Source organism: Phyllostomus discolor, chromosome 2 (genome assembly GCF_004126475.2).
Source record: "Phyllostomus discolor isolate MPI-MPIP mPhyDis1 chromosome 2, mPhyDis1.pri.v3, whole genome shotgun sequence".
NCBI lineage: Eukaryota > Metazoa > Chordata > Mammalia > Chiroptera > Phyllostomidae > Phyllostomus > Phyllostomus discolor.
In genome coordinates, this window is record NC_040904.2 from 185,300,045 (window position 1) to 185,327,550 (window position 27,506).

Here is a 27,506-nt window from a genome sequence, read left to right on the forward strand (position 1 = left end):
AGAAATAAGAAAGAGTTTAAGTCTGGCTCTGTATTATCAATAAGGTACATGTAGCTGCAGTGATTATATGCTACATTCAGTATGTAACTCCATTTTTTCTACAAATCTATAAAGAGATGAAAACATACGCATAAGGCTATGTGCCAACTCGACCTGTAGTACCCACAACTTACAAATGTGAAATTATACCATGCCTTTGAAGAAAAACCTAGAGATCTTCTACATAGGTCACAATTCAATAAATAGCTAAGTCAAGCATTATGCCATGGCTCAAAAGACTACCATGGTGATATATTAACAAGTGGTCTCAAACATGGGCTCACAAAAGGCAACTCAGTAATGACCAGGAAACCAACATGGTTAGCTAAGTAAGTTCACACCAAAAACCTGACTGGAAGGCAGGGAAAGGAAAGTATTACCAAAATTGCCTAACCACTGAGATGGGTTACATAGTGAAAAAACATACAATGGACACAATTCATTAATACACCATCTGGTACTGACCTAGATGCCACATACATTAAATCTAATAATAAGACAAATGGTTACTTATCAAGCTTGAGTAATCAAAAAACTACTGACATATTACAACATTTTGTGACAACAGCAAATACTTCTTAAAAAAAAAATTTTAAATGCAATACCAAGGATTAAAATGTTAGGGGAACTTATATGATTGCATGTTTTGTTTTGTTTTTTAAAGATCAATAATACAATCTAATTATCAATACAACCTTGGAAACAGTTGCCTATTCTCTTAAACCCTGATGATTTTAGCCATTTTAGTATCAGTATATCACAAACAGTGATGGCAGGGAGATGGGAAATGTGTGGCCTGATAAATTATCTGTATTTACAGTGTTACACTAATTTCTGGAAAATGTAATGAACATGGTAACTGTTCAGGACAAACCTAGGTTAAGTTGAAAAAAACTGTAACTATTATAAATAATATTATAAATATCTTGGTCCATTACACTTTGATTCACCTAATTTGCTTAGTTCTTTATCCACTAACTATATGAACTGACACTATTAAATGTATTCCTGAAAGGTTATAGGTCAATAGGATTGTATATACTAATCCTGGTACCAATAGTCTCTCCAGTTAATTGCAGCATCAGGGGTAATGTAGGACTACTCTAACAGAAACCCTAAACAATGAGAATTCCTAAATGTCCTCAACTCGAAATCTCAGAACCTTGGAATATACTGTATTCATTCATAATATTCCCACTATATTTTAGGAAGTCTTATTTCCTCAAAGTAATATACCTAAGAGTAAATTAAAGTCCAACACATCATATGTTCTATTTAGATTCCATCAAGTATGTGGGAATCTGTAAATAAAAAGGAAAAAAAACATTTGAAAAAATAAAGCCTGTGTAAAAACAATCCCAAATTACTTTGAGAAAAAAATAAGCCTAACTAACAATTATAAATTAATAAAACTAATGAAAACAGGGAGTAAAAAAAAGAAATGATAAAACCAACCCCTCCTCGCTGACCATCTACATGTATGGAACGGATGTGATCTGCCAGATCTGGACTAGAGTTGAAGCAAGCCTGGCACTGGTCCCAACAACAATTATAGGCAATATTTTTGCTTGAAGAAGTAGTGCTTCCTTGTCCATTCATCATTGCTGGAGTTGAACGCCCACTGGAAATTGTGCTGTCTACATCCATTATAGTACTGCTTATGCTACAAAAGAAGAAAAAAGGCTGTGTTATTCCTAGAAATTCACTAACATGAATATGATCTTATAAATATTTAATTAAGATTATCACCTGATATTGTGCTCCAAAGTATACTACCCATATTTTCCATTATAGAATAACACTGCTTTGAACTTATTTAGTTGGCAATAAAGTGCAAATAAAGGCCAAAAAAATGCTAGTACCTCAAAAGCCAGATATGTATGGAATATTTAAGCAACTTTTGGCAGACATGAACTCCCAGATACTATATCCTATAGAAAACATATACACACATAAACAAAGCTCATTGCATTTCATCCCTTCCATAGTTAAGCAGGATAAAGTTTCCAGCTGCAAGTAATTCAGAATCAAAAGATTATCTTTACAGTTTGCAAATCACTAGATGATCTGACATCTTTTCATCTATTCATTAATCTGAGAATATAACTGTTGCCACATCCTACCTCTTTCCATCTCAAGTAAATTGGGAAATTTCGCTGTATTTTCCCCTCTAAATAAAAAAGCAGAAGAGAGAAAAGTTTCTGATTTTACCCAATTCCAAATAAAATGTCTTTTTAAAACTAATCTCTATCGACCAAAAGACTGAAAATGCTAATCAATCCCTTTTACTTTTTATTTACTAAGCAAAGTATTACATATTAGTAACCTCTTTATTTATGAAAAATTACATTAGTAATAAAAATTATTGCTCAAAATTTCACATCTTAATGAAATTTAACATACTTTTGCCTTCATTTTAAAAGCAATTTACTGCTTTTTCCTCCAATTATCTTCCCAACAGAGAAACTACGTGGAAGTAGCTTCAATTACAGAATGGTCAACAGAAAGAATATTTTCAGACTAAATTAAAAGCTATCTACACCAGCTTGTAATTTAAGTATCAGTAAGTTATAAAAATTATATTATATTTAGGGGCATGTTTCCCTACCCCATTTTTATTACAGAAAATTGTAAAGATGTAGAAAAGTCTACCTAAATCTGAACTCAGCAGTAAGTACATGCTATCCTATTAGTTGTTTCTAATTTGTTTTGCTCAATCATCTGCAAGTTGCAAACATACTTCAACCACAATCATTTCAGCACATGCCTTCTAAAAATAAGAACATTCACTTATACCATTTAAAACTTATTTGCTGCCCTGGCTGGTGTGGCTCAGTGGTTGAGTGCTGGCCTGCGTACCAAAGGGTTGCCGGTTCAATTCCCAGTCGAGGACACATACCTGGGTTGCAGGCCAAGTCCCTAGTGGGGGGCGCAAGAGAGGCAACCACACATTGATATTTCTCTCCCTTCCTTACTGTCTAAAAATAAATTATACCTTTAAAAAAAAACTTTTCTCCCACCTAAGAATTATACTGAATTAGAACCTTTTAAGTAAGCCTAATGATTTGTGCCTAACGTCAAATGCAACCCCAAAAGCTAGCAAAAATGTCCTTGTATAATGCTTCAGATACCAAAAATGTCTCAGATTTTCCTTTAAAGGATATTCATGTATTTAAGTTCATCTGGTTATCTACCTACCAGTCAATATATAAAGTCGAATTGCAACTCTAAAATTTTGTGATCTCTTTAAAACTCTCAAATACAAAAAAGCTCTTGAATACCTGAATATTTATTCATAAACTGTTTTTGCAGAAGTAAACTGTGAGTATGGTAGTTCTCCTATACTAAAATACAAACTTTTGCCCTAACTGGTGTGGCTCAGATGGTTGGGTGTCGTATGGCAAAGCTAAGGGTAGCCAGCTGATTCCTGGTCAGGGCACATGCCTAAGTTGTGGGTTCAGTTCCCACAAGAGGCAACCAATCAATGTTTCTTTCTCACACTGATATTTCTCTCCCTCTCTCTTCTCCCCTCCTCTCTAAAAAAAATTTTTTTAAATAAATAAAAAATAAAATGTTTATTTAAGCCCTAGAAATTTCAAGTTCATGTGGCCCTTAACTGTTACATGGTTATCTATTTTCCTTATTACTTGCAATATATATTTTAAAACATTTTAACTGTTAAGCTCACATTTTTGTAAGCCATACTAATTAACTAAAGGTAAATAAAATATTAACAACTTTAACAACTAATCACACTCAATTTATAATGAACAATCTTGGGAAAAGCAATAAATCTCAGTGACCTATTATGGTACAATCTCAAAGGTAAAGTCAAAAAAATCCACCCTGGCTGGTGTGACTTGGATTGAGAACTGACCTGCAAACCAAAAGGTCACTGGTTCAATTCCCTATCAGGGCACATGCCTGGGTTGCTTGCTGGCCAGGTCTCCAGTTTGGGGGTGAGCAAGAGGCAACTAATCAGTGTTTCCCTCACACATCATTGTTTCTCTCTCTCTTTCTCCCTCCCTTCACCTCTCTCCAATAGATAAAATCTTTATAAAAAACCCAACCCACATCCACACACGAGTGCAGTGTAGTAAGGTTCCAATTTGCATACCTAAGTGGAGGAAGGAGATAGATTTAGATACAACTATCCTCTAGAGGCAAACTCTCTTTTAAAGGATACATACAACACAGATGTTGGGGGCTGGGAGAGCGGCATAGGAGAGAAACTTTCACTGTACATATCCTTTCACTGTGTGTGTGTGTGTGTGTGTGTGTGTGTGTATCTATATCTATATCTCCTTTTGTATCATTTTTAACCACAAAACTATGCTAATTGTAGTTACAAGTCCAAAATGAATTAAAAGTGAAACTAAATCAATTATCTTTAAATTGAGCAAAGCAATGCAAGGTCAAGAGACTCATATACTTATGATAAACCCAATTAGCAATATAGGGTCTATCTACACAGTGTTTAGCATTCAGTTTATCACTGAATGGAAATTTGACAAATCCAAGTATCTATGAAAAGGCCCTGGCCAAGTTGCTCAGTTGGTTAGAATGATATTCCCATATTCCAAGGTTGTGGGTTTGATCCCCAGTCAGGGCACATACAAGAATCAACCAATAAATGCATAAATAAATGGAACAACAAATTGATGTCTCTCTACATACGTAAAAATCAACTTTAAAAAATCTATGAACACTAAAAGCATTGTTTAATCACTCTATGTGCAATTTCACTCACTTAAAAAACAGTACTTCATTTGAATATACATCCTAGTAACAGTACAGTATAGCGTTGGCTGGTGTGGCTCAGATGGTTGAAGCATCCTCCTGTGAACCAAAGGTCACAGGTTCAATTCCTGGTCAGGGCACAAATGTAGGTTGCAGGTTCTGCCCCCAGTTGGAGCATGTATGAGAGGCAACCAATTGATGTTTCTCTCTCCCCCTCTATTCCCCAGTCTCTTAAATCAATGGGCATGTTCTCAGGTGAGGATTTAAAAAAAAAGAGAGGACAGTATAATGCAGGTGTTAAAAGCATGAACGTCATCATTGGCAACTAAGGTACGAATGCAATAGCACAGATACAGGGCAGGTCCCATGCCCTGGAAGACTTGACAGACACTTCACACTATGTACCGCCTCCACACAGAGCTTCCCATAGCTGAGCAGGACCAAACGCAGTCCTGCTTCACAATTCCTCTTAAAATCCCCAACTTCTAGGAAGTGTCCAATCCTATACCCAAAGGCTCCCTCTTGGCCCCAGATCCATGCTGCAATCAGCAATTCCCTCCACTCTACAGACTAATGAAGGCAACAGCCCTAATACAGGGGAGCACAGGAGACAAGTTACAGGTGATTTCTGATTTTGACAGGATCCTAAGCTAGATAGAGATTTCATAGAAAGTAGTATCCTTCTTCCTCTAACAGTAACATAACAAGATGAGCAGAACTAAAAAGTAATGTTCCACCTGATCTTATAAAATTTATAGAATCATACATATATTAAAAATTTTCAATCAGTTCTTTTTACCAGTGAACACGTACTGATTCTGTAAAATGTGAACAAAAGCAGCCTGGCATTTGGAAAAAAACCTGAGTCAGAAAAAGCATTCACACTGTTCAGATAGTTTCAATCATCTAAAATGGAGATTCTCAAACTAACATATATATATGAATCACCTGAGATCTTATTAATTGCAGATTTATTCAGTGGGTTAGGGTAGGACCTGAGATACTAATGGATTGGCCAAAAAGCTCATTAGGTAAGATGGCTCTAGCAGCACTTTGTTGAGTTGAACTTCACTCAAGACAATTGTGTTAAACTGTATTGTGACAGCTATTCTGTCAGCCTGCTTTTTTTTTAAATCAAAATTGAATTATTGTTAGCCATTTTAATATTGAAGATGGAAGAAAATACACATTTTGGCATACTGTGCTTTATTCTTTCAAGAAAGGTAAAGTACAATTGAAATGCAAAACAGATTTGTGTGGTGTATGGAGAAGGTGCTGTGACCGATCAAACACGTCAAAAGTGGTTTGCGAAGTTTTGTGGAGATTTCTCGCTGAATGATGATGCTCCTGATCCTGTAGACCAGTTGAAGTTGACAGCAATCAAATCAAGGCATTAATTGAGAATAATCAATGTTATACCACAGGCCAACATAACCAACATAATCAAAATATCCAAATCAATAAAGTTATTGGTGAAAATGAAAAATGTGTCTTATTTTATGGAAAAAAAATACAGATCTTTTGGCCAGCACAATATATGTTTAACAAGCATCTATCTGCTTGATGCTGCTGCTACATTTTAAGTAGCAAACTCTAAAAGATCTCTTTCACTATTATTATCCAACTGAGACTAACCAAGCTAAGGAATTATCTCACAGAATAATAAACTAAAGCATTTGCATACACACACACACTCTGTGACAACAGAAAACCCATTAAGTTTCAAAAAATAAACACACATGCACACACAGTGTTAGAGAATCCAGTGAAATATTTAGGAAAGGACATGAGATATTTTCATGTCCTTTCCTAAATATTCCCTTTCTCCACTTTTCCATGGACCTTGTTAAGAAACCATTTGGCAGATCACAGTTTTCTACCCCAACATCTAGAGTGCTAACTATATGAAATTTACAGAAACTGTTTCCCTTAGGAAACCAACTAAGGGCCAACTCATTCATACATAGAATAGCCACTTCTTTAAGAACTCAAATTACTGCCAAACGAAGCATCTGCTTGGTGGACTTGGCCATGGCCAAAAAGGATGCCAACATTAGAAGTAAAGATCCGCTTGCTGCCTTGGCTGGTATGGCTCAGTGGATTGAGTGCTGGCCTATGTTCCAAAGGGTTGCTGGTTCAATTCCCAGTCAGGGCACATGCCTGGGTTGTGGGCCAGGTCCCCTGTAGGGGGCATGTGAGAGGCAACCACACATTGATATTTCTCTCCCTCTCTTTGTCCCTCCTTTACCCTCTCTAAAAATAAATAAAATCTTAAAAAAAAAACCTGCTTGCTAAGTAACAAGATACAGGACTAGAGGAAATAATACACAGATGTTATGTTATCATGACAAAGAAGGCCAAGACCATGGTCTCAGTTTAACAGAAGAAAAAAAAATTGCTGATATCATTTCAGAGTCCACACTGCAGATATCACTTGTCAAGTTTTGGCATATTATCAAATAGCCACAAAATTATCTGAAATAGCTACTAAAATACTCCTTCCTTCTCTACTAAATATCTGTATGGGGCCAAATTTTCTTCACAAAGTTCAACCAACCTAATTCACTGCAACAGACTGAATGCAGAAGCACATATATAAGAAACTAGCTATTAAGCCAGACCTTAAAGGCATTAAATATAAAACAATGTCACTTCTATATCTTTAATTGGAAAAATTATTTTTACATTAAAAAGAATACTGCTTAGGTTACATATAATTGGTTTATTTTTAAATTAATGTCTTTATAAGTTCTTGGTTTTAATTTCTAATTCTGTTATAGTGATAAACATAACCAACATAAACAAAAGCTCTTTAGATTCTTCAATAACTCTTTTAACAGCTTTATTGATATATGTCATATTCCTCAATATTTGAGAAAGCAAAGTATCATTAATAGGAAAATGTTTGAGAACCACTGTTCCAGACTATATAAGGAGCAAAGATTAAATGTCTCTTGAATGGAAAAGTATGTTTCTGACCTGAAATACTTTTATTTTATTCTGAGGGAAATCCATTCTGAGGTCAAATGGGCAGAAACAGCTTTATCTGCAGTCTTTTCAGCTATCTGTGAGGAAATTCGTTTGTGCTGTGGATTTTTCTTGGTCCTTCTCCTCTTCCCCCTGCTCTGAAATGATTTCCAGGCTAGTGAAATGTCTAACTTTAAAAAAGAGCTGAGCCCTGGCTGGTGTGACTCAGTGCACTGAGTGCTGGCCTGTGAACCAAAAGTGGTCAGTTCGATTCCCAGTCAGGGTACATGTCTGGACTGCAGACCAGGTCCCCCATTAGGGACATGCAAGAGGTAACCTCCTCTTATATATAGATGTTTCTCTTCCTCCCTTCCCTTCTCTCTAAAAAATAAATAAAATCTAAATTCATCTAAATGCTTTACTCTTCTGACTTTATAAATTAACACAAAATTTTTAAACCTATAAAAATACTAATAAAATACCATTTTAATGTGTCGTCTGCATTGGCATTCCATATAAAATTTCATTTGGGAAAATGTTTCATTGACTACTCAAAGTCTATAAATTGTTTTTAGATTGTTTATTTTCTCAGTCAGACCTAGAAATTGCCAAATTACTATGAAATGGATAGCATTTTCCCAGTAAAAGTTCAGAAACCACTGAGCTACCATATATAAAGTGACAGAAAGAATAAACTGTACCATAAACAAAGAAGGTAGCAGGAAAACAGTACAAGCGTGGCATCTAACCACTTTCTTCAGGATCCGTAAGTTACTGAGGTTCCACAAAAGAACCTCCCTATTCTCTAATGGAGCAGGTTGTTTTATTTTGTTCTATCAATGAAAAGCATAACCTTTAGGAAGTCTTCAGGTTCATAATTTGTATCTTAATTATTATAAAAAACAAATACTCTATAATTCTAATGGTTTAAGAATGGAATATGGTTGCGATGACCAGTGTGGCTCAGTTGCTTAGGCATGGACCTGAAAAGTGAAAGGTTGCCAGTTCAATTCCTGGTCAGTGCAAATGCCTGGGTTACAGGCTCAGTTCCTGGTGCAGGTACATATGACAGGGACCCAATCAATATTTCTCTCCCACTCTTTCTTCCTCTAAAAACAAATAAAATCTTTAAAAAAAAAAAAAAAAAGGAACATGGCCTTCCATACAGAATGAAAAAAAGTGTCATGAAATAAGGGGACAGTAACTCTACTAGTCTAAGGAATATTTAACAGGGTATTACAAAATTAATTTTGTCATTGATTATAAGCTTGTGATAGAAGTATACTATGTATAGTTTTCAAAGTATTTATCAAACTGTAGATAAACAAAATAATCACACACAGGAGAGTCCTAATATAATCATATAACAAGGTAATCTGCTTTTTTGGCTAACAGGCAATGTTCCTTTCATCCATGCCACTCTCTACTCAGAAGTTTCTTCTGTCTCTCCCATATATTTACAATCAAAATTATTAAAGGTTAAAATTCAAAACAGCAGAAAGCATTTAAGAGGATTTTATATTTTTAAAAAGTCTGAAGTTGTATACCAGATATTATTCACTTTTGAGTGTGAAACTCTTTACCTGAGTTACACACACCATTTCTCACACCCATTTGTTGAAGTGGACAATCATCTTGTGCCCTGCTCCTTATTCTAGGCATTGGCAAAGGAATTAAAAGCTAAAACTTAACCATTAAAAGAAAGAGGTTCCTTTAAGAAAACTGTAGCCCTGGCTGGTGTGGTTTAGTGGATTGAGTACGGGCCTGAGAACCAAAGGGTTGCAGGTTCGATTACCTGTCGGGCACATGCCTGGGTTACGGGCCAGGCCCCCAGTGGGGGGGGGGGGGGGGTGCGTGAAAGGCAACCACACATTGATGTTTCTCTCCCTTTCTTTCTCCTTCTTTTCCTCCTCTCTAAAAATAAATAAATATTTTTTAAAAAAGAAAACTATAAACTGCCTATTACATTTTACGACTTTCTCTTAAGGAAAAAGTGGGATTATGTATCTTACTACATCAAAATGTGTATCACAAAAGACATTCTAAATCTGACTTCCCATTCTTCTTTTTAAAGATGCATTTATTTATTTTTAGAGAGAGGGGAAGGGAGGAAGAAACGCAGAGAAACATTTACTGGTTGCTTCTCACACCCCCAACTGGGGACCTGATCTACAACCCAAACAAGTGCCCTGACCCAGAATAGAACCCGTGACCCTTACTTAACCTTTTGGTTTGCAGGGCCACGTCCAACCCTTTGAGCTACACCACTCTGTGCTGACTTCCCATTCTGTATCATAGCAGCTTACTATTTGCTGTATGTTTTGAGTTGTTCTATGTGCTTGGGTAAGACTATATTTTCTGAAGACAGCTACACCCATAATTTACACCCTCCCACATCATCTTCTTACAATATGGCATCAAGGGGAGTTTATATTGCTTCCCCTTAAATCAAAGCAGGCCAGAGACTACTACAGAAGTTATGGTACTACCAGATTTCTAAGGCTAAGTCACAAAGGCAATACAGCTGCAGCCTGGCTGTCTCTCAGAACACACAATTTGGGGGCCCTGAACTACCATGTAATGCAATATGGCTCCTCTGAAGCCACTGGGCAGAAGAAATATTGTAAACAAAGTACACAGCGATAAAGAGAGATGTAGGGGAGCCACAGCTGTGCTAGTGCCCAGCTGTTTAAGTCTTCTCAGCCCAGCAACCACAGAGATGACAGATACATTAGTGAGTTTTCTGGTGATTGCAGTCTCCAGCCTTTACACTGCTCCAAACTGTCACCAAGTGAAGCAGGAACGATCTAAACAGGCCAAATCCTACTCAGATTGTAGATCTGTAAGGAAAATCATTGTTTTGAACCATTAAATGTCAGAGCTGATTGTCATGCAGCCATACTAACTGGAACAATACTTGATATGCGCTAACTCATTTAATGTTTACAACAACCAAATGAGATAAGAGAGACTGGGACACAAAAATTACTAGACTTGCCCGAAGTCATGCAAGAACAACTCATTTATGCCAAAAAATTTAATTGCCACATTTATAAATGTGGGTATTTAAGAAATACTGAAATGCAGCCAATATTATACATCAAAATAACTGGCACTCAGTTTCATCTGGTATACACACACAAGAAATTTTTGCTTTGCTTTTGCACATCAATGGCACGCACACAAACAATATTTAACATTTACATATAATTTGACTTATCTGGGCAAATAGTTTTAGTAACAAAATAAACTATTAAATATGACTCCTACAAGTCATTTAGCCTCATAAAAAATTAATTCAAGGTCAGTCATAGAAAGCAACACTACCCTGAGGTAGAACTTGTCCCAAATTTAGAACTGAAACAGTCTTGAGCCTAACAGTGTCAACATAAAATCCAACTCTAAATATTCATCTCAGAGACAAAGAAGCAGTCATTTTAGATTTTATTTATGAAGAATAAAATTAACTTATGAAATTGATCTTAAATGAGATTAAGGAATTTAAGGTCACATCAGCTTTCTCTATGACCAACTGGTTTTGTCTTCCAAAATGCTGTGGTGCTTCAGGATTTTAGGTCTTTAAACTGGAAGAGAATTAGGGGGAAAAAAATAAAGAGAAAATGCCTACTTTATTACATGTGCTATATACACACAAGTCAGATTTCCCCAAGGCCCTTCCTACTTAACTAAGGTGGAAGGAAGTCTGCTTCCTTATGACCTGGTTGGTCTATACTATGAATCACCCATAAACATCTCATTTAGAGTAAACTAAACCTAGCTAGTGTGTTGCATATCATACGTTCAGTTTTTAGTGACATATGTAAGTATGATTTTAAGGCAAGTAAAATATGTAGCTCTGTCACATGAGATAATCATCAAAATCAATTGGAGGCACACTAAAAATAATTAGTCAAAACCAAAAATATTATTACTACTATTATTACTGTAATTCCAAACCATTATCACTGTAATTTAAAAAGGTAAAATGGATTTTTCTAATCAAGAAAAAGACTACTCTCTATCCCCACAATTATTTCTGTGAATAAAGACATAAGATTTTCCCCCAAGACCCAGCAGCGTTCACTAAATTGGCCAAAGGGGACTTTATGCAACAGTGATGAAAGACAGCCTGTGGAAAACAAGTAGGTTGCATTCTTATACCACCACTATGCACTGTGCACATTATTTTAAATTTGTTTATCTCTAGTCTATTGCCCTTTAAGATGACTCCACCCACATTTTTCATTCAGCTTAACAGATCAGCAAGCAATTATCTTCAAAAAGACTGTAATACTAGAAACATTTTACTTCAAGACAATTACACTATATATGAGTTATCTTTTACCTTCTTAAAAAGATTTGCAGAAAAATGCCTACACATGCAAAGATGGTGTGTTAAAAAAAGTATGCTATGAAAAGCAACTCTCCTAATTTTTTAATAGAGTTTTTAGCTTTTTATTAAATGTGTTACAAAACAGGTTTAATCAAAAAGACTGAAGCTCATGTCATCATGAGACTCCTCAGATTCTTCTGCTTTGCTTCCACTTTCTTTTCCTCAGCTGGGGCAGCAGCAGTGGAGGGGCAGGGCCTCCTGCTGGTGTAGTACTAGCTGCTGGGGCAGGTCCTCCAGCCCCTACACTGCAGAGGAGGCTCCCGATGTTGACATTGGCCAGGGCCTTTGCAAACAAGCCTGGCTGGAAAGGTTCAACATTTACATCAGCTGCTTTAATGAGGGCATTGATCTTATCCTCCCTCACCATCACCTCACCAAAATGCAGGATAAGGGCTAAGTAGATGCAGGTGAGCTGCAGGCAAGTCTAAGACAGAGGCCATGGTGTGGGCGAGTGCTGGGCAAGCGCTGCCAGGAGTGGTGCTAGTTGCTGAGTGAAGTAAGGGCCTCACCCCAACGCGGCCTTAGCTTCCCGGGAAGCAGGGAGGACCTTAGTAGCAGCTGAGGAAAAGGGCACAACTCCCATTTTATATGGAAGCAGTCGCATATTCACTGTTTTTTTAAAGTTAGTATTAAATTATAAAAATATTTCTAACAAATACGACTACACGAACTCTGGCTAGTGTGGCTCAGTTGGTGGAAGCATAGTCCTGTAAACCTAAAGGTCATGGGTTCAATTCCCAATCAAGGCACATGCCTAGGCTGCAGGTTCAATCCCAGCAACAGATCAATGTTTCTCTGATAAATGTTCCTCTCTCACATCAATGTTTGTTTCTTTCTCTCTCTTTCCTTCTTTCTCTCTTCCCCCTTCCCTCCCTTCCTTCTCTCTCTAAAACCAGTAAGCATGTCTTTGGGTGAAGGTGAAAAAAAATTTTAATGACTGCAGCAGGGCACAGCACCTCAAGACTTGTTTGAATGACTGCCAACATGAATTGAAAGCACTAAAAAGTCTAGTGCTGATTCATTCCCTCTCAGTACCTTAACAGATATTTACAAAAAGCAATGGCAAAAATTTTTATAATTTAGAAACAAACTAGCAAATATACTTACTGAGATATACTAATAACCTTCTATGTGTTTTCTTGAATTGGTAACACTTCATCTTTCTAGGGTCTCAAAATATAAATGAAAAGAAGAAAGCAAGTCAGGGACTTCAAAAGTGTTCCAAAAATAAAATGTCAATAAAGACTTTTCAGCCCTGGCTGGGCATAGCTCAGTGGATTGAGCGCAGGCTGCAAACCAAAGTGTCGCAGGTTCGATTCCCAGTCAGAGCACATGCCTGGGTTGCGGGCCACGGCCCCCAGTAACCACGCACTGATCTCTCTCTCTCTCTCTGTCTCTGTCTGTCTGTCTGTCTGTCTCTCTCTCTCTCTCCCCCTCCCTCCCTCCCTCCCTTACCTCTCTAAAAACAAATAAATAAAAAAACTTAAAAAAAACTTTTCATTCCCCTTAAAACTAAATAACTGCAACACTTAAAAATTAACATCTATAGTTCAGTCTTAAGAGGGATCTAGGCTATAATCTGTATGTATATAAATACTAGAAATGAAAATAAGGTCAAATAAATATATATATAAATAATTTGCAAATGAGAAAGGTTAAAAATTTAAAGAGCTACTTATATTTATATGATTTTAATGAAACTTCCCCAGTCAAGGTTGCTAAACAGTCACAAAGGCAGTACAGCAGCTAAGACCACACATTTAGAGCCAGAACGGCACATTCTCAAGGAGCCATGTACCTTGGGCAAGTTATAATCTCTGTGCACTTCCTCACCTCACTGGTTGTTGATGAGGATACAAAGAGCTGCACTTCTTAAAACCCTGTCAGTAAGCTCTAGAATCTGAGTCTTAAGCAAAGTAGGTAGTAATTTCCTCCTAAAATAATATGCAAATTTTTTGTTGGGGAAGCCTGCTTTTTAAAATTATTCAAATAATCACAACTTTTTTCAAATGTTTCTACATACGTTTTAAAAAACTGGGGGAACACATGAAGCAAATGGTTATCCTTGTTTCATGCAGCCACACTAATGGCAATGAGAAAGAATAAATGTGTATAAAGTATATCGGTATTCAGTTGAAGTCAACCAAGTACTGAGTTAGTGAATTAACATAGGCAGTGTAATAGATGAGTGGAGGCAGTATGTGCTGGAAGTATAAAGATAAATAGGACCTGATTTTAATCTTAAAAGTGTTAGAGCCCAGAGAAGACAAACAGAAATGGGTATTTTAAATTAGAATTCCAGTGACTTTTGAACTCAAGTATCTTTGAAGTCCTGAATATGACAAAGCTACATGTGCGATATTCTGGGTTTGCCTAAAGGATAGCTCCAAATTATATTGTTCAGTCAAAACCCCTCATTTTTAAGAAAAAGAATCTGAAGTTCAGAAATATGAAATGATATGCCAAATTTCCTGCAAACAGGATCTAGTAGAACCAGTACTACAATATTGATTACTTATTCCCACTATTCTTTTCACAAGTCTATGCATGAGAAATGGGAGGGTGACTCTGAATTAAATATAGCCCTAGACCCTTTCACTCCATCTCACTTACTCATAACACTAAGATATTTCTCCTATTTTACAGTAATATTTCTGAGAAGTTAAATTAAAATAACCCAAGTCTTCCCCAGGCCGGGTGGCTCAGTTAGTTGGAGTATCATCTTGTACACCAAAAAGGTTGTGGGTTCCATTCCCCATCCAGCTGCATATGGGCAGGGAAGCAATAGATATTTCTTTCTCTCTACTCCCCCTGCCTCTCTCTCTAAAATCAATGAAAAATAAAAATAAAAAATATTTAAAAATAAAAAAATAAATAGCCCAAGTCTTCCTGACTTAAGGTTCAGGTTCTTTTACTACCCAGTGTTCCTTTAGTTGTTTCAGTAATAGATGGGTCTGGAAAAAAGGGTGAGATATTGGTACAATTAAATCCCCAAGAAAAAAATTTTTACTCAGAAATAGTCTGAGGATTTGTCTTAGTGACAACTCAGGAAATTAGCTTTTCTTTCCTTTGACTCAGTTTCCTAAAATTGAGTCAAAGGAAAGTTGGGGGAATAGCTATGACTTTTTCCCCAACTTCTTCCCTAGCTCAAGTCCTTCACTTAACACCTGCACTATTCCTCTAACCTCTTAATTGGTCTCCCAGCTCAACCTTCCTTTTCTACTTTTGCCACATATAATTAACTTTCCTGTTTCACAAGTTTCATCATTCATCCAAAACATACTTAAGAATACCTAAAATAAATGTCAAGCACTGTGCCAGGTACTGCGGACAGAGCAATGATCAAAATAGACACGGTTCCTATTCTCAGGGAGCATACATTATAGCAAAGACTGAAAGAAAGACTGAAATAATTATTCAAATTGTAATAAGGACAAAGAAGAACTTAAAGAGTGCTAGCAATTTATCTAACAAAGAATCAGGAAGTTTGCCTGAGAAAACGTTCAAGGTAAGACCTGAACGTGACTATCAGTTACAAAGACAGAAACAGCAGAGAGGCAAAAGAATCTAATTCACAAACGTACGCTGAGAAACATGTGCACCTGTGTTGGTGTGAAAGGTCCCCCTTTAGCCATTAATTCTTTACTTCACAATTCCAACACACATTCTCTGATCTAGGCAGGAAAGTCTCCAGAATATCCTGTGTTCTTTCCTTCACATGCTTCATTTAGGATTTCTAGAAATTTTTCTTCATCACTCTCTTAACCATAAAATCCACTTCCACACTCCCACCAAAACCTAAGTCATTCATTACAATATTCATTGCAATACTCTCCCATTTTAACTTTAAAGTACTGTGTCACAAATTTACAAATAAACTAGTAAATAACAGAATCCTATTTTTTTTAGTCTCCTTTTAAAAAACTTAGTGTCTGGAGAGGTACCATCACATTTCTTTCTTATCACTGAACCGGGAAAAATGGTAACCACGATTTTTAAACATACAAATACAAATCTGATTCGCTACCCATGCCCTAAATTGTCCACTTAGTTCTAAGGTCAATACAATTATTATTTTCACAGATGCAAACTGCTAGTCCTAAAAACGAACTTAACATGTAGTTAGGTAACTGCAAACCCATCACCATTACTAGAAAACACATCTCACAGCTTTTTACTAATAGATCAGCAGCTTCACGTACATATTAAAAACTATTAAAAATAAAAGGTATTATGAGGCCTTTTAGGTCAACTACAGAATAGATACACAGGGTGGAGCAAAAGTACACTTACAATTGTTCCTATGGAAAATAATATAATAACAAATAATACAAGAATAAACTGTTCTGCATACTCATGCAACTGTAAACCTTTTGCCCCACCCTATATATGTTTAAAATAATTGATTAGAACAGATTTTCTTGCGTGAAGTATTTTGATCAAGCACACCCTTTTGCAAATTTCTACAGCACTCACTCACAGATACTTGCCACACGTTTAACAGTTGGTATGTTACTTTCTGGCATTTCAGATCTTATACTGCTTCACAACAGCCGATCTTTACTAGCTATTACCAGTTCGTTTGTGCAGTCTGTCTCTCCCACCCAGGAGGCCAGATTATTTGTTTTATTTACTGCTGTATACCCAGCATCCAGAATAGTACCTAGCACAAAATGGAGGTTCTATGTGCATCTGTGAAATAAATACCTACCACACAGTAAATGCTTAATCAATTGCATGTCAAACACTCTACATGTAACCCCCAAAACAATCTTACAGAAAAAGAACTATTATTGTCCCCCTTTTGCAGATGAGAAACCTGAAATAGCAGTTAAGACATTAAATAACTTAAGTAACTGTCCCATGGTCACCTAGATTAAGTAAATTTCAAATCCAAGCATTCTGATTTATATCTCACTCTTAACTATTACTCTCCGTATACTTTCTCCCTCAACTTCAAATTTTCCATGTAACTTTGATAAAACGTGAAGCACTTTCATGCAGTAAAACAGTAAATGCTTCTAACAATGGCTTTTTTAAAACCCTCTGGCAACTATTCATTTCAGATTTCCATATTGTGTTTTGAAAATACGGTTTTTATGGAAACTTTCCATCTCAGAGTTGTCCAATCTTTTTAACATCTATTATGCTCCTCGGTATATCCTCTAAATAGGTAGTTCTTAGACCAACTCTTGAAAATCTGATAAAAGTTGCTGACATCTTCTCAGAGAAATACCTGTATTTAATTTTGCATACAACTTCACCTGCAAAGCTGTCCTTAAACTCATCAATACCAGATACAATGAATGATCCAACCAAGGGCACCAATTCCTGGCCCTAATTTAGTCTCCTTTACAGAAATTATATTGTTGGTACTTAAATTTAAATCTAGTAATTGAGAATTCAACCTATCCAAGGGACTATGTTAAATACTGCAAGGTTCTAAACAAGCTAAACAGTCCATGCTCTCAAAAATGTACCATTCTACAAGCAAAAGGATAAAGCAAGCATTCAAATAACATGGATTCTTCACAACAGTTCAGAGGAGTAGTTCAGAGAAATTCATATGGACCACAGAACTGTAAAAGCTAACCCTGTTTTACAGTTGAGGAGCTAAGGCTCAAAGATAATTACTTAAAATCATAACATAGACAAGACTAAAATCTGACCTGTGCCCTTTGTCTCCAGATTACAGGCTCTTTATATTAATATTCTACACCCCTCCAGCTATAGAATGGAGCCATAAAAGAAGAGGAAAAATAGAGAATACAAATTAAAAGGAAGAAAAAATTAAAGCCAAGTTTTAAAAGCCAGGAAAGGATTCACTGTGACGTTTTGATGGGTTTTGAAAGGTTGTCTCAGTCATCAAAAATCTGAAGCCATTAGCCCTGGCTGGTGTGGCTCAGTGGGTTGGGCGTCGTCCTGCAAACCAAAAGGTCAACAGTTCTACTCCCAGTTATGTCCCATGCTTGGGTTACCATCCAGGTCCCCAGTTGGGGGTGTAGGAGAGGCAACCCTATTGATGTTTCTCTCCCTTGCTCCCTCCCTTCCCCTCTTTCTAAAAGTAGGTAAAATCTTTAAAATCTTTTTGAAGCAATTATTGTGTATCAGATTGTGAATGAAAAGAAAAATGAGAAAAAATCTGCTCAATGAAGATGTATGCAGATATATTTAGATTATAAAAAGGCACCGTGACTTCTTCCTTGCTCTCTCTCAGGTTATTTGCTCTGGGGGAAACTACCTATGTCATGAGGCCACACAAACAGCCCTAAGGAGATACTGACTTGGTTAGTTAACTGAGACCTCCTGCCAAAAGCAAGGATTCCTAGCCCCAATCAATCCTTCAGATGGCTGCAGTGCTGGCCAACATTTTCACTGCAACCTCATGAGACCGTAGGCCAGAACCACCTAGCTAAGCTTTTCCATTCTTGACTCTCAGAAGCTGTATGTTATAACGAATGTTTGGCCCTGGCTGGTGTGGCTCAGCGGACTGAGCAACGGTCTGCAAACCAAGTGGTTGCCAGTTTGATTCGCAGTCAGGGCACCTGCCTGGGTTTCAGCAGGCCAGGTCCCCAGTGGGGGGTGCACAAGAGGGAAGCACACACTGATGTTTCTCTCCCTTTTTCCCTCCCTTCCCCACTCTCTAAAAATAAATAAAATCTTTTAAAAAGGCATACATCTTTGTTCTTTTAATTTGCTAAATTTTAGCAAATTGTGTTATACAATAATAAATAATACAACAGGCAAGGTGTGAAATCTCTAACTTTGTTTACATTAGATCAATGAAGTTTTGTGCCAGGAGCTATGGCAAAACCTATACCTCAGCATTAAGTCTCACAGCAATATGCAAGATGGATGAAAAGGGAATCGTTTTGTCTTCCCAACTCCCACAAATGTCCATTAAAGAGTCCTGCACATAGTAAATACACATAGGATTCCCTAATTGATCTAACAAAGTAGGTACTTTCAATGTTTCCTAAAGTAAAATGACCCCTTAGAATCTCTCTCAATATACATTCAATCCCAAAATCTGTTTGGTTTTTTTTACTGTTGCCATACCTTCCTTAACTGAGCATTACAATGTTTCATGATAATTATAATTATCATGAAAACAGAGACCTATTAGAAACTTTTCCCTAAACTTGATCAAAAGGGTAGCTAGAAAGAAGAATGCTAGAGACTATAAAGAGCTGACTGCTTCAGAGATGAAAGGGGTAAATAGTAAAAAGAAGTTCTATGGAGTAAAATATTACTTTACATAAAAGTATTTTATTGCCTCAAACATACAGATCCTTAATAAATCTTGACAATAATCTCAACATGCAGCCTTCCAGAATTAATCTGATTTAAAAGTTTAGCCACTATACTAGAGGAAGATCTTCCCAGTCCAGGGAAATTGGGCAATGTAAGTCTGTCTTCCCAGTGTCAAAGCAATCTTAATTATACCTCCAAGTTTGCAACCCAGAAGGTTGAAAATCCAAATTCTGATTCACAAAATTGTAAGGCCGGTGGCCTTTGCTGAGCATTTCAAGTACACACTATATACCCTTCCCTATCACTCCATCCTTACATGCATTTTTCACTTGACAAGTACCTTTATCCCAAAAGGCTGATAAAAGTGGCTGAAAGAGGTCTTAGCTTTATCTTAAGTCATGGCTCATATTCTAGTAGGGGGCTAGGAACAAAATATAAAAAAGAGATAACCACAAAATAGAGGTCGTTATTATCGACTCACATAGGTAAAAAGCTAAGAGTTCTTTCATATAATGATTCAATAGGTAGAACTAATTTGTAAACTAAAAAATTTGAGGCATTTTAAATTCTAAAAGTATAGCCTCTGTAATTAACTTAGAAGGTGCTAACTTTTTGAAAAATATTTAAGCTTAGACTCAAAGTAAAACCAGTTTTTAGTGTTCCTGCACCACTAAATATCCTCTCCCTAAGAAAATTCAATTATCTGTATAACCAAAGCAAGAGTAAATTACAAATTACCTATGAATTTGAAGGTTTTCTAACTTCACCAAAATAAACACACGAATACACTTACACTGGTTTTGAATAACTCTCTCCTGGAGAAAAGAATCACTGTTTTTTGTACCAAGTGTTATTTAATCACTTTATAAATTAAGTCACTTTTTCACCATACAACACTTCAATACATGATTACAAAGTGACACCTTGGATCACCAGCTTTAAGATTTAAGTCTTTATGCTTAATTCTTTCTTAAAAAGAAGCTCTTACAGTTAAAAGATATTTAAGATATTTCAACAAATTCAAAAATAAGTTAAACTCAAAGATACAATCTAATGTCAAAGTGACAGAAAAAAACTGAACAGGCCTCCTAAAGAAACAGAGTACGATAAAATCGTTGTGATAGGATTGCCTCAAGTTTTTAAAAAGCACTTTAAAACCACAATATCCTTTCATCAGTTACAAAAATAAAGACTTCCTACCATAAAAATCAATCTATAAAATTCACATAGATTGGTGTAATCTGCAGGGCAGTTGTAAGAATCATGAATCCTTTCCAAATTTAAAATTAAAAATAAAAAACAAAAGCCTCCAAAAGCAGCAAGGGGCATTACAAGACATCACAGATTTAAAATTATCAGGACCACAACCAGTTTCTCTAAAACTCAAGGCTTTTCATACAAATGATAAATCTATTACTCTGAACTGGTAAAATGACTACAATATTTTGCAGTCTCTAATGCTTAAACATTAAGGAAATCAAGTATGCTTAGTTATCAAGTTTTAACCTTATTTGGACTTGTGGCACAAATATCTTACTCCTCACTCTGAATATGATGCAAAAATTAGATACTCAAGCAAATATCTAATAAATATGAAATGAAGCCAAAACTCCACCTCCTAAAATATTACTTATCCAATAAAAGGAAGCAGGGGACAGATACTAACTGAAACAATAAAAACTGACACATAGCATGTTATTAAGGGTGAATTATTCTAACTCTTGTGAAGTGGAAATATCAGGAGACTTAAGAACCTTTGTTCAGCTCCGTCACTACCATTCTACACTTACTGTTTTAGGAAGACATTCAACTTGCTTCTTCATCTGTTAAATGGAAAATATCAATAATACCTATCTTGCACTACAATTGAGAATGAAATAACTGCAACACTTAAATTGTGCAGTGCTTAACACTTGTAAATGTGTGTGTGTACACTAAGTAAATAAAACTGTGGAAACTATATCAACTTTCAAATATCTACCAGTACCAATGAAGGAGGATATAATAAAATGATAAATAACACATGCTTCATTGTGCAGTTCACATCAATTTTTAATTTTCTTAAAGGCATTCTCCTTCCTGCCATGCCTGTGCAATTCTGTACAATTTTTCTAAGGTCCGTACAGTCCATTTGACCCCATCCCAGATGTCTGAAGTAGACATTAAAGTGTCAGATTCTAGCACTGTACCTCCCAAATATTTAGGCGTTGCATTCCATATTACTACATTCAATTTAAAGCAAAGTGTTCATTTTTATCAGTTAACAACGAAAATTCCTATCACTTCAGAATACTTAAAAATTCTAAACCCAAGTCAATATCAATTGTTGAAAATTCTACCGCTCATCAAAACATTAACAAAATAAATGCTATTATGTTTTAGCAGCATCATATGCATCAAGTAGTTTTTCAGAAGTACATTAAAAACCAATTAAAGTATGAAGTTTTCCAAAGAGATCAAAAGTAGTAGTAAGGATTGAAACATACTACTGCAAAACTGTAATGTCCCGAAAAAATGAGGCTCATTTGTCAGCTTTCCCAAACTTCAGAAAAATGCTAATTCCTTCAGAGATCTCTCCAGTACATGACTTTAAATACTATCATCTCAAGTCGTAACTCTCAAATTGAAGCATTACTAAACAGATATTAAATCACAAACTACACTGTACCTTCAAGACTGTATTTTGTTCCGATTCCAACTCTACTTCATTCCGCAAAGTTATTTTAAAAGCCATCAATTCATTTTTCTTTTCTACAATGATTTGTTCGTTTTAAACTTTCTTTCGGATATGATCACAAAACAAATAGAAGTTATTTAAATCACTTTGGAGACCTTACTAACGAGTACACATGAGTTATTCTGGAAACACTGATTAATTATAAACGAACAGTCTTTCCTAAGTAGAGAAGAGTGATAGTTGGGGTCTCCTCCCTGAACGGGGAAGTTCTGTTAAATCCAAGCGAGACCAGCCATGTTGGAAAACACTTGTCAATTCTAGTTCTGACAAGTGTTCGCGAACACGGTGGAAGCTAACCTTGTGTACTGAGGTGTGTACATCAAGGGCCTCTTCAGCTCCGACAGAGGATCTGGGCCTACTGTGGGGGTTCTTTCCGAGTTAGAGCTGTCCTTAGGTCTGTACGGACTGCAGAGCCAAGGGGAAAGAGGACGCGGAAAGGGGAGTTGGGGGGAAAATGGTTTGAGAGTTTGAAGCCGCTATCCGCAGCCAGAGGGGCGGGGCGGCCGGGAGAGATTTCCGAGTTGAGAGCCTGGGGGAGGGGCCGAGGATTCGGGGAGCAGGGGGATCTCAGCAAAAAGTCCCCTCGGCCCAGGAGTGCAAGAGAAGGGAAGCGCTTCAGGGCACCTACCTGTCCTCCGAGTCCATGCGGCTGAGGGGTTCCCCATCCGACGACATCTCCAAGCTGCCTCGCCGGCCCCCGGAGGTCGCGCTGCTTCCGCCTCCCCCGGTCCCGTAGCCCTCGTCGCCGCCGCTGGAGACGACGCTGCTGCTACTGCTGCCGCCCCCGCCGCCGCCCTGGCTGCCCCGCGGTCCCTTGGGTTCCTCCAGGCCCTCCTTGCCGTCCCCATCCCCGCTGCTACTGCTGGCTGCGCCGGGGCTCAGCGAGCGTGTCTCGTCGCTGCTGCTCCCGCCGCTGCTGCCCACCAGGCTCTCAGCGCTACTCTCCTCCTCGCCACCGCCGCTGCTGCTGCTCTCGTCCTCCTCGTCCTCCTCGTCGTCCTCGTCCTCATCCTCCCCGGCCTGGCTGGCGCTCTCGGGGCTCGGCTCCGACATCGTCTCCGCCTCGCCGCCCCCCACTCCGCCGCCGCCTCCACCGCCCCCACCGCCGTTCAGCAGCAGCGCCGCCACAGCCTCGGCCTCCGCCTCCTCTTCCTCTTCCTCCTCTTCCTCCTCCTCCTCGGGGGGCTCAGCCCGGCCCCGAGCCACTGAGCCGGGGCTGCCGGGGGGCAGAGGGCTCAGGCGGGAGAGCTCCTCCAGGTCGGCCATGTCGGTGATAGCGGCGGCCATGGCGGCGCCTGCTCCTCCTCCTCCTCCCGGCCGCCGCCGCCTCCCTCTCTCGACTCTGGCTCCCTCGCCCCCTCCCAAACGCCCAAAACTCCGCCGACGCCGCTGCAGAGCAAGAGGAGGGCCCGCGAGCTGCGTCAGCCTGCACACGCGCTACGGAGCCCGCGCGGGGACAGCACACACGCGGAGACAGCTGCGCGCCTGCGCGGAGACGCGAGGTGGCACCTCCCCCGGCCGCGGATTCCGCGCCCGCGCCCGCGCCCGCGCCCCCACCAGGGTCCGGGCTTGGCCTCCGCCCCGCCCCACCCCTCCCCTCCCGCAAAGGGCTCAGAGTTTCCTTCAGGCCTTCCCACGCTTTCCCGGCCTCGCAGCGGGCGGGACACGCAGAACGAAAACCTTAGTGCGGGTCGGGGATTTTAACAGCCCTCCGAGTTCTCACGAGAAAGTCATTCATTCCGGGGGTGTTTGGGGAGTGTCCCCAGTGGACAGGCACTGAGCCAGAAATCGAACAAGTCCCCGGTCTTCTGTGAGCTTACAATCTACGAGGAGAGGCAATTAAAATGAGTAGCAATAAGTAACACAGTGCAAGGTACTAAATACTTATGCACCACACTGAGCCACAGGTTTTACTCTAACCTGCCTGTGACTCCCTCGGGGAATAGTTAAATCACAGTCTCAGAGCAAGCACATCTTTAATGTTCTATGTTCTCAAACTTTTTGGCTCATGAGTCCTTTAAAATAATTTTGGACATCCTTACACAGTTGAAAATGACATCTACACTTTTTCCGGCTTTTTATAAGTATTTCATAACTGTCACACTTTTTAACACGTAGGCAATGAATTCTAAATACCATAGAGATTTATTAACCACTAATACCTACTTTTTAAAATACAATTGTTTATACTTTGTCAATTTTCATCCTTTATCTTTTGGAACTAATCTTTGCTTTCCATGTCCCCTCCTGAGTTTTATTCCTTTTAGTAAGCATGTGTATATAAATTGAAATTTAAGGGTAGTTTTTAAACTACCTGTGATCATAAAACTGTCTTATTTTTTCAGCTGATAAAACAAATATATTGCAAATATTTGAAAGTAAATATTAAAAATAAAAATAAAATTGTGTTGGAGATGCATGTTACAGAGATGGAATTTTTTGAATTTTTTGTAAATTCATACAATTTACAAAAGATGGAGGGAGAACTGGGAATCAGGGAGGCTTACACACTCTGACCTTGGGGCATATTTTCAGGCAGATCTATTTTAGGGATGGCTACCTAAGGGAAGTGAGGTTCAGAGAACTGTTTGCTTTAAAACAGATTTTCCTCGCTTACACATATCTTGGAAAGTCATCAAACAGCTTGAGTGCCCCAGTATTGCATTTGCTGCCTTAGGCCTTGGCTCAGCTATTGTATGTTGTACGTGTTGCTTCAAGGGAAAGCAAAAAAATAAATAAACAAGAGTGTGAGACATTATGGTATACAAATACCTTCAGACATATTCAATGCAAATTACTAACCTCAAACATTTTTACCTCAAAGCCACTCTTTGAGATAGACAAAGAATGTATTGTCCTCTATTGTAATTTAAGAACTATTAGAACAATGATTTTCAACCTTTTTCATCTAATGGCACACAAACTAATTAATAAAATTCTGTGGCACACCAAAAAAATGCCATTTTTTGCTAATGTGACCAAAAAAAAAAAAGTAGGTATAATTTTGATTCATTCACACAATGGATGGTTATTGTTGTGTTGGCTGTTGTCATTTTTTTATCTGACAATCTACGGGAAAATAGGGCAGTGCCCCGACTAAACAGTCAGGTATTGGATGTTTTAAAAATTCTTGCAGCTCACCAGTTGAAAATCGCTGCAATGGAGAATTTAACTGAAAGTGCATACTGTGTTAAATGTATGTGCCAGGCACTGGGGTAAGCCCTGGAGATTAGGATTAACATTTGGCCGTTAATCAAGGAAAACTACATGAAGAATGTAGGATTTGAATCAATGTGTGTAGTAAGATATATAACTGCATCTAAACTTACTTAATTTGAGCTTGATCTTGAAGAGTGTATAGAATTGAATTCTGTGAGAGGGGAAGTTCTAGAACTAAGAAGCAATAACAGGGGAAAGCATGAAAATTTTTTGTGCTTGTTTAAAAAAAAAAGCAAAGCTAGAAACCAAAAAAAAAGAGTTAAAGATTAGATTGCAGAAAATTTTGAATAGAAAGTTTGACTTTGAAAAACAGGCATATACCAAGACACATTTTAAAAGGTGTGGTATGATTAAAGTTATGTTGTAAAGGTATGTAATGTATAGGAGATACAGTGAAAAGAGTGAACAGTGAGTGGAGATTAGGCACATGGTAACGGCAGGTATCGAAGCTGCAGATGAATGCAGGAGCTGCAGTCACACATTGAAGAGTAAAATGAGCTATCTTGAAACTGACTTTTTTGTACAAAAAGGCACTTCCTATCACTGGAAATTTTTTTAAAATTTCAAATTCTGATCACTTGAAAGAATTGGATAATAAACACCTGTACACCTGTGTAGACTCATCAATTACTAACATTTTGCCACATTTGTGCAGGCTGTGTCCCTCTGTCTCCCTCCCCTTCTCTCAGGTCTCTTCCCCCTCCTACCTCTCCCCACCGCCCCTTTGCCTCTCCCCACCCTCTTCTTTAGCTGCAGACATCTTATTCTGTACACATCTATTTAGAACAAGGGCATTCTCCTGCATGCCCACAGTGTCATAGTGTCCTTATCCCACTTGCTAATGTGTGTGGCTAGAGGCAGGACCTCCAGGTGATGGAGCTTTTCCAGGCAGCACCACGTGAGAAGTCCACACAAGTGCAGGAAGCATGGTCCACAGCCCAGTGCCCACAGGGCCTGTTCACAGCTGGTCTGCAGTGGGTATGCATTGAAACAGTTTGGCACAGCTTGGCAGAGTAACTTGATGTCTGTTGAATCTGATAAAAATCAGGACTTATGGGTTTTTTTTATTTGATTATTTTATTATTGCAGTAACGCACTTGTACATATTTTGCAAAAATATCAGTCCACAGGAAAATTTTTTTAAAAACTTGTTATTCATAGACTGAGATTTACTGTTCTGTGGTTCCTCCTTCTGGCTTGGAGAGTGTGTGATTCCACCCATCATTATAAATTACCCAATAGCATATCATTGCATGAGAGCTGTTTGATTACGAATATCATTTAGACTCACTGACCTCAGCACGAATGGGTCAGACAGAGCAACAATTACCAAATTTCACTGGTTCTCCTACCTACCAAGCCTACCACCTTAGTGAGGATACCTCCAGCTTTCTGAGAGCCCCTAGTTGGCAGGGAGGGGTCCTCATATGCTCAGACACTCCTCTCTCCCAGTGCCCCCTCCTCCATTCTACTCTTCTAGGTACTGCAGACTCCTACCAGGGACCTGGGATACGAACAAAACAGCCAAAGCCATGGTGTAGCCTGAAGGAATGGAGATCATTATGTTGACTTCTTTTAGGGGAACCCCAAAGCAGACTGTTTGCGCCCAAGATCATATACAGTTTTCAGTGAAACAGGTCTTTGTGTTTTTACTCAGAGCTCCACTTCTCTTAGGAACCCAGACATGCTTTCATGGGTCTAGATTGGCGACAGATTTGAGTAATAGCTGCCCCAAGCTGTATTTATTACTCCCCATCCAATGACTGAGTCTTTCTTATAGGGCTTCTCTGTCTAATTCTCTCTACCACTAAAATGAGCTCTGTTCTAGGAAGCAGTCTCAGCCCCTGTGTCAGCAGGTCTCCTTAGTCCTGACTCACAGTCTGCCAGACATGCCCAAACATACTGGAATCCCAGCAACAGACCCAGTTTAGATTCAAGCTGAGATTCCTACCACCTGTGAGATAGCTCACCACACATGAGATACTTCCGAAAACTTCTCTAAAATATGCAGCTATAGCCCATTTCACACCTATATTTCAGGTTCCTCATTCTGCATTTTGATAATGCCATACTGAGGAGGATGAATAGCAGCGTGGTGACCTCATTCTCTGATTGACTTGCAGTCTAAAGAAAGTATGCATGAAAAGACAGAGCATC

General features: G+C 38.3%; 1 protein-coding gene and 1 pseudogene across 3 annotated transcripts in view; both read right to left on the minus strand.

Annotated features, from left to right (window-relative positions):
- Positions 1–23,563, minus strand: part of AEBP2 (AE binding protein 2) — a 70,512-nt gene extending 46,949 nt beyond the window's left edge. For 2 of the 3 annotated variants that reach the window (XM_028531696.2, XM_028531695.2), the window contains exons 1-2: positions 22,759–23,563; positions 1,495–1,702 (exon numbers count right to left, since the gene is read on the minus strand). In XM_028531696.2, coding sequence (XP_028387497.1) covers positions 1,495–1,702; positions 22,759–23,417 — 867 coding nt within the window. In that variant the 5' untranslated portion in view covers positions 23,418–23,563. Of the gene's footprint in view, positions 1–1,494; positions 1,703–22,427; positions 22,596–22,758 lie in introns of those variants that run through there. The other variant, XM_028531699.2, reaches the window with a different exon arrangement.
- LOC114512885 lies at positions 9,972–22,127 on the minus strand (annotated as a pseudogene).
- Positions 23,564–27,506: the final 3,943 nt, after the last annotated feature.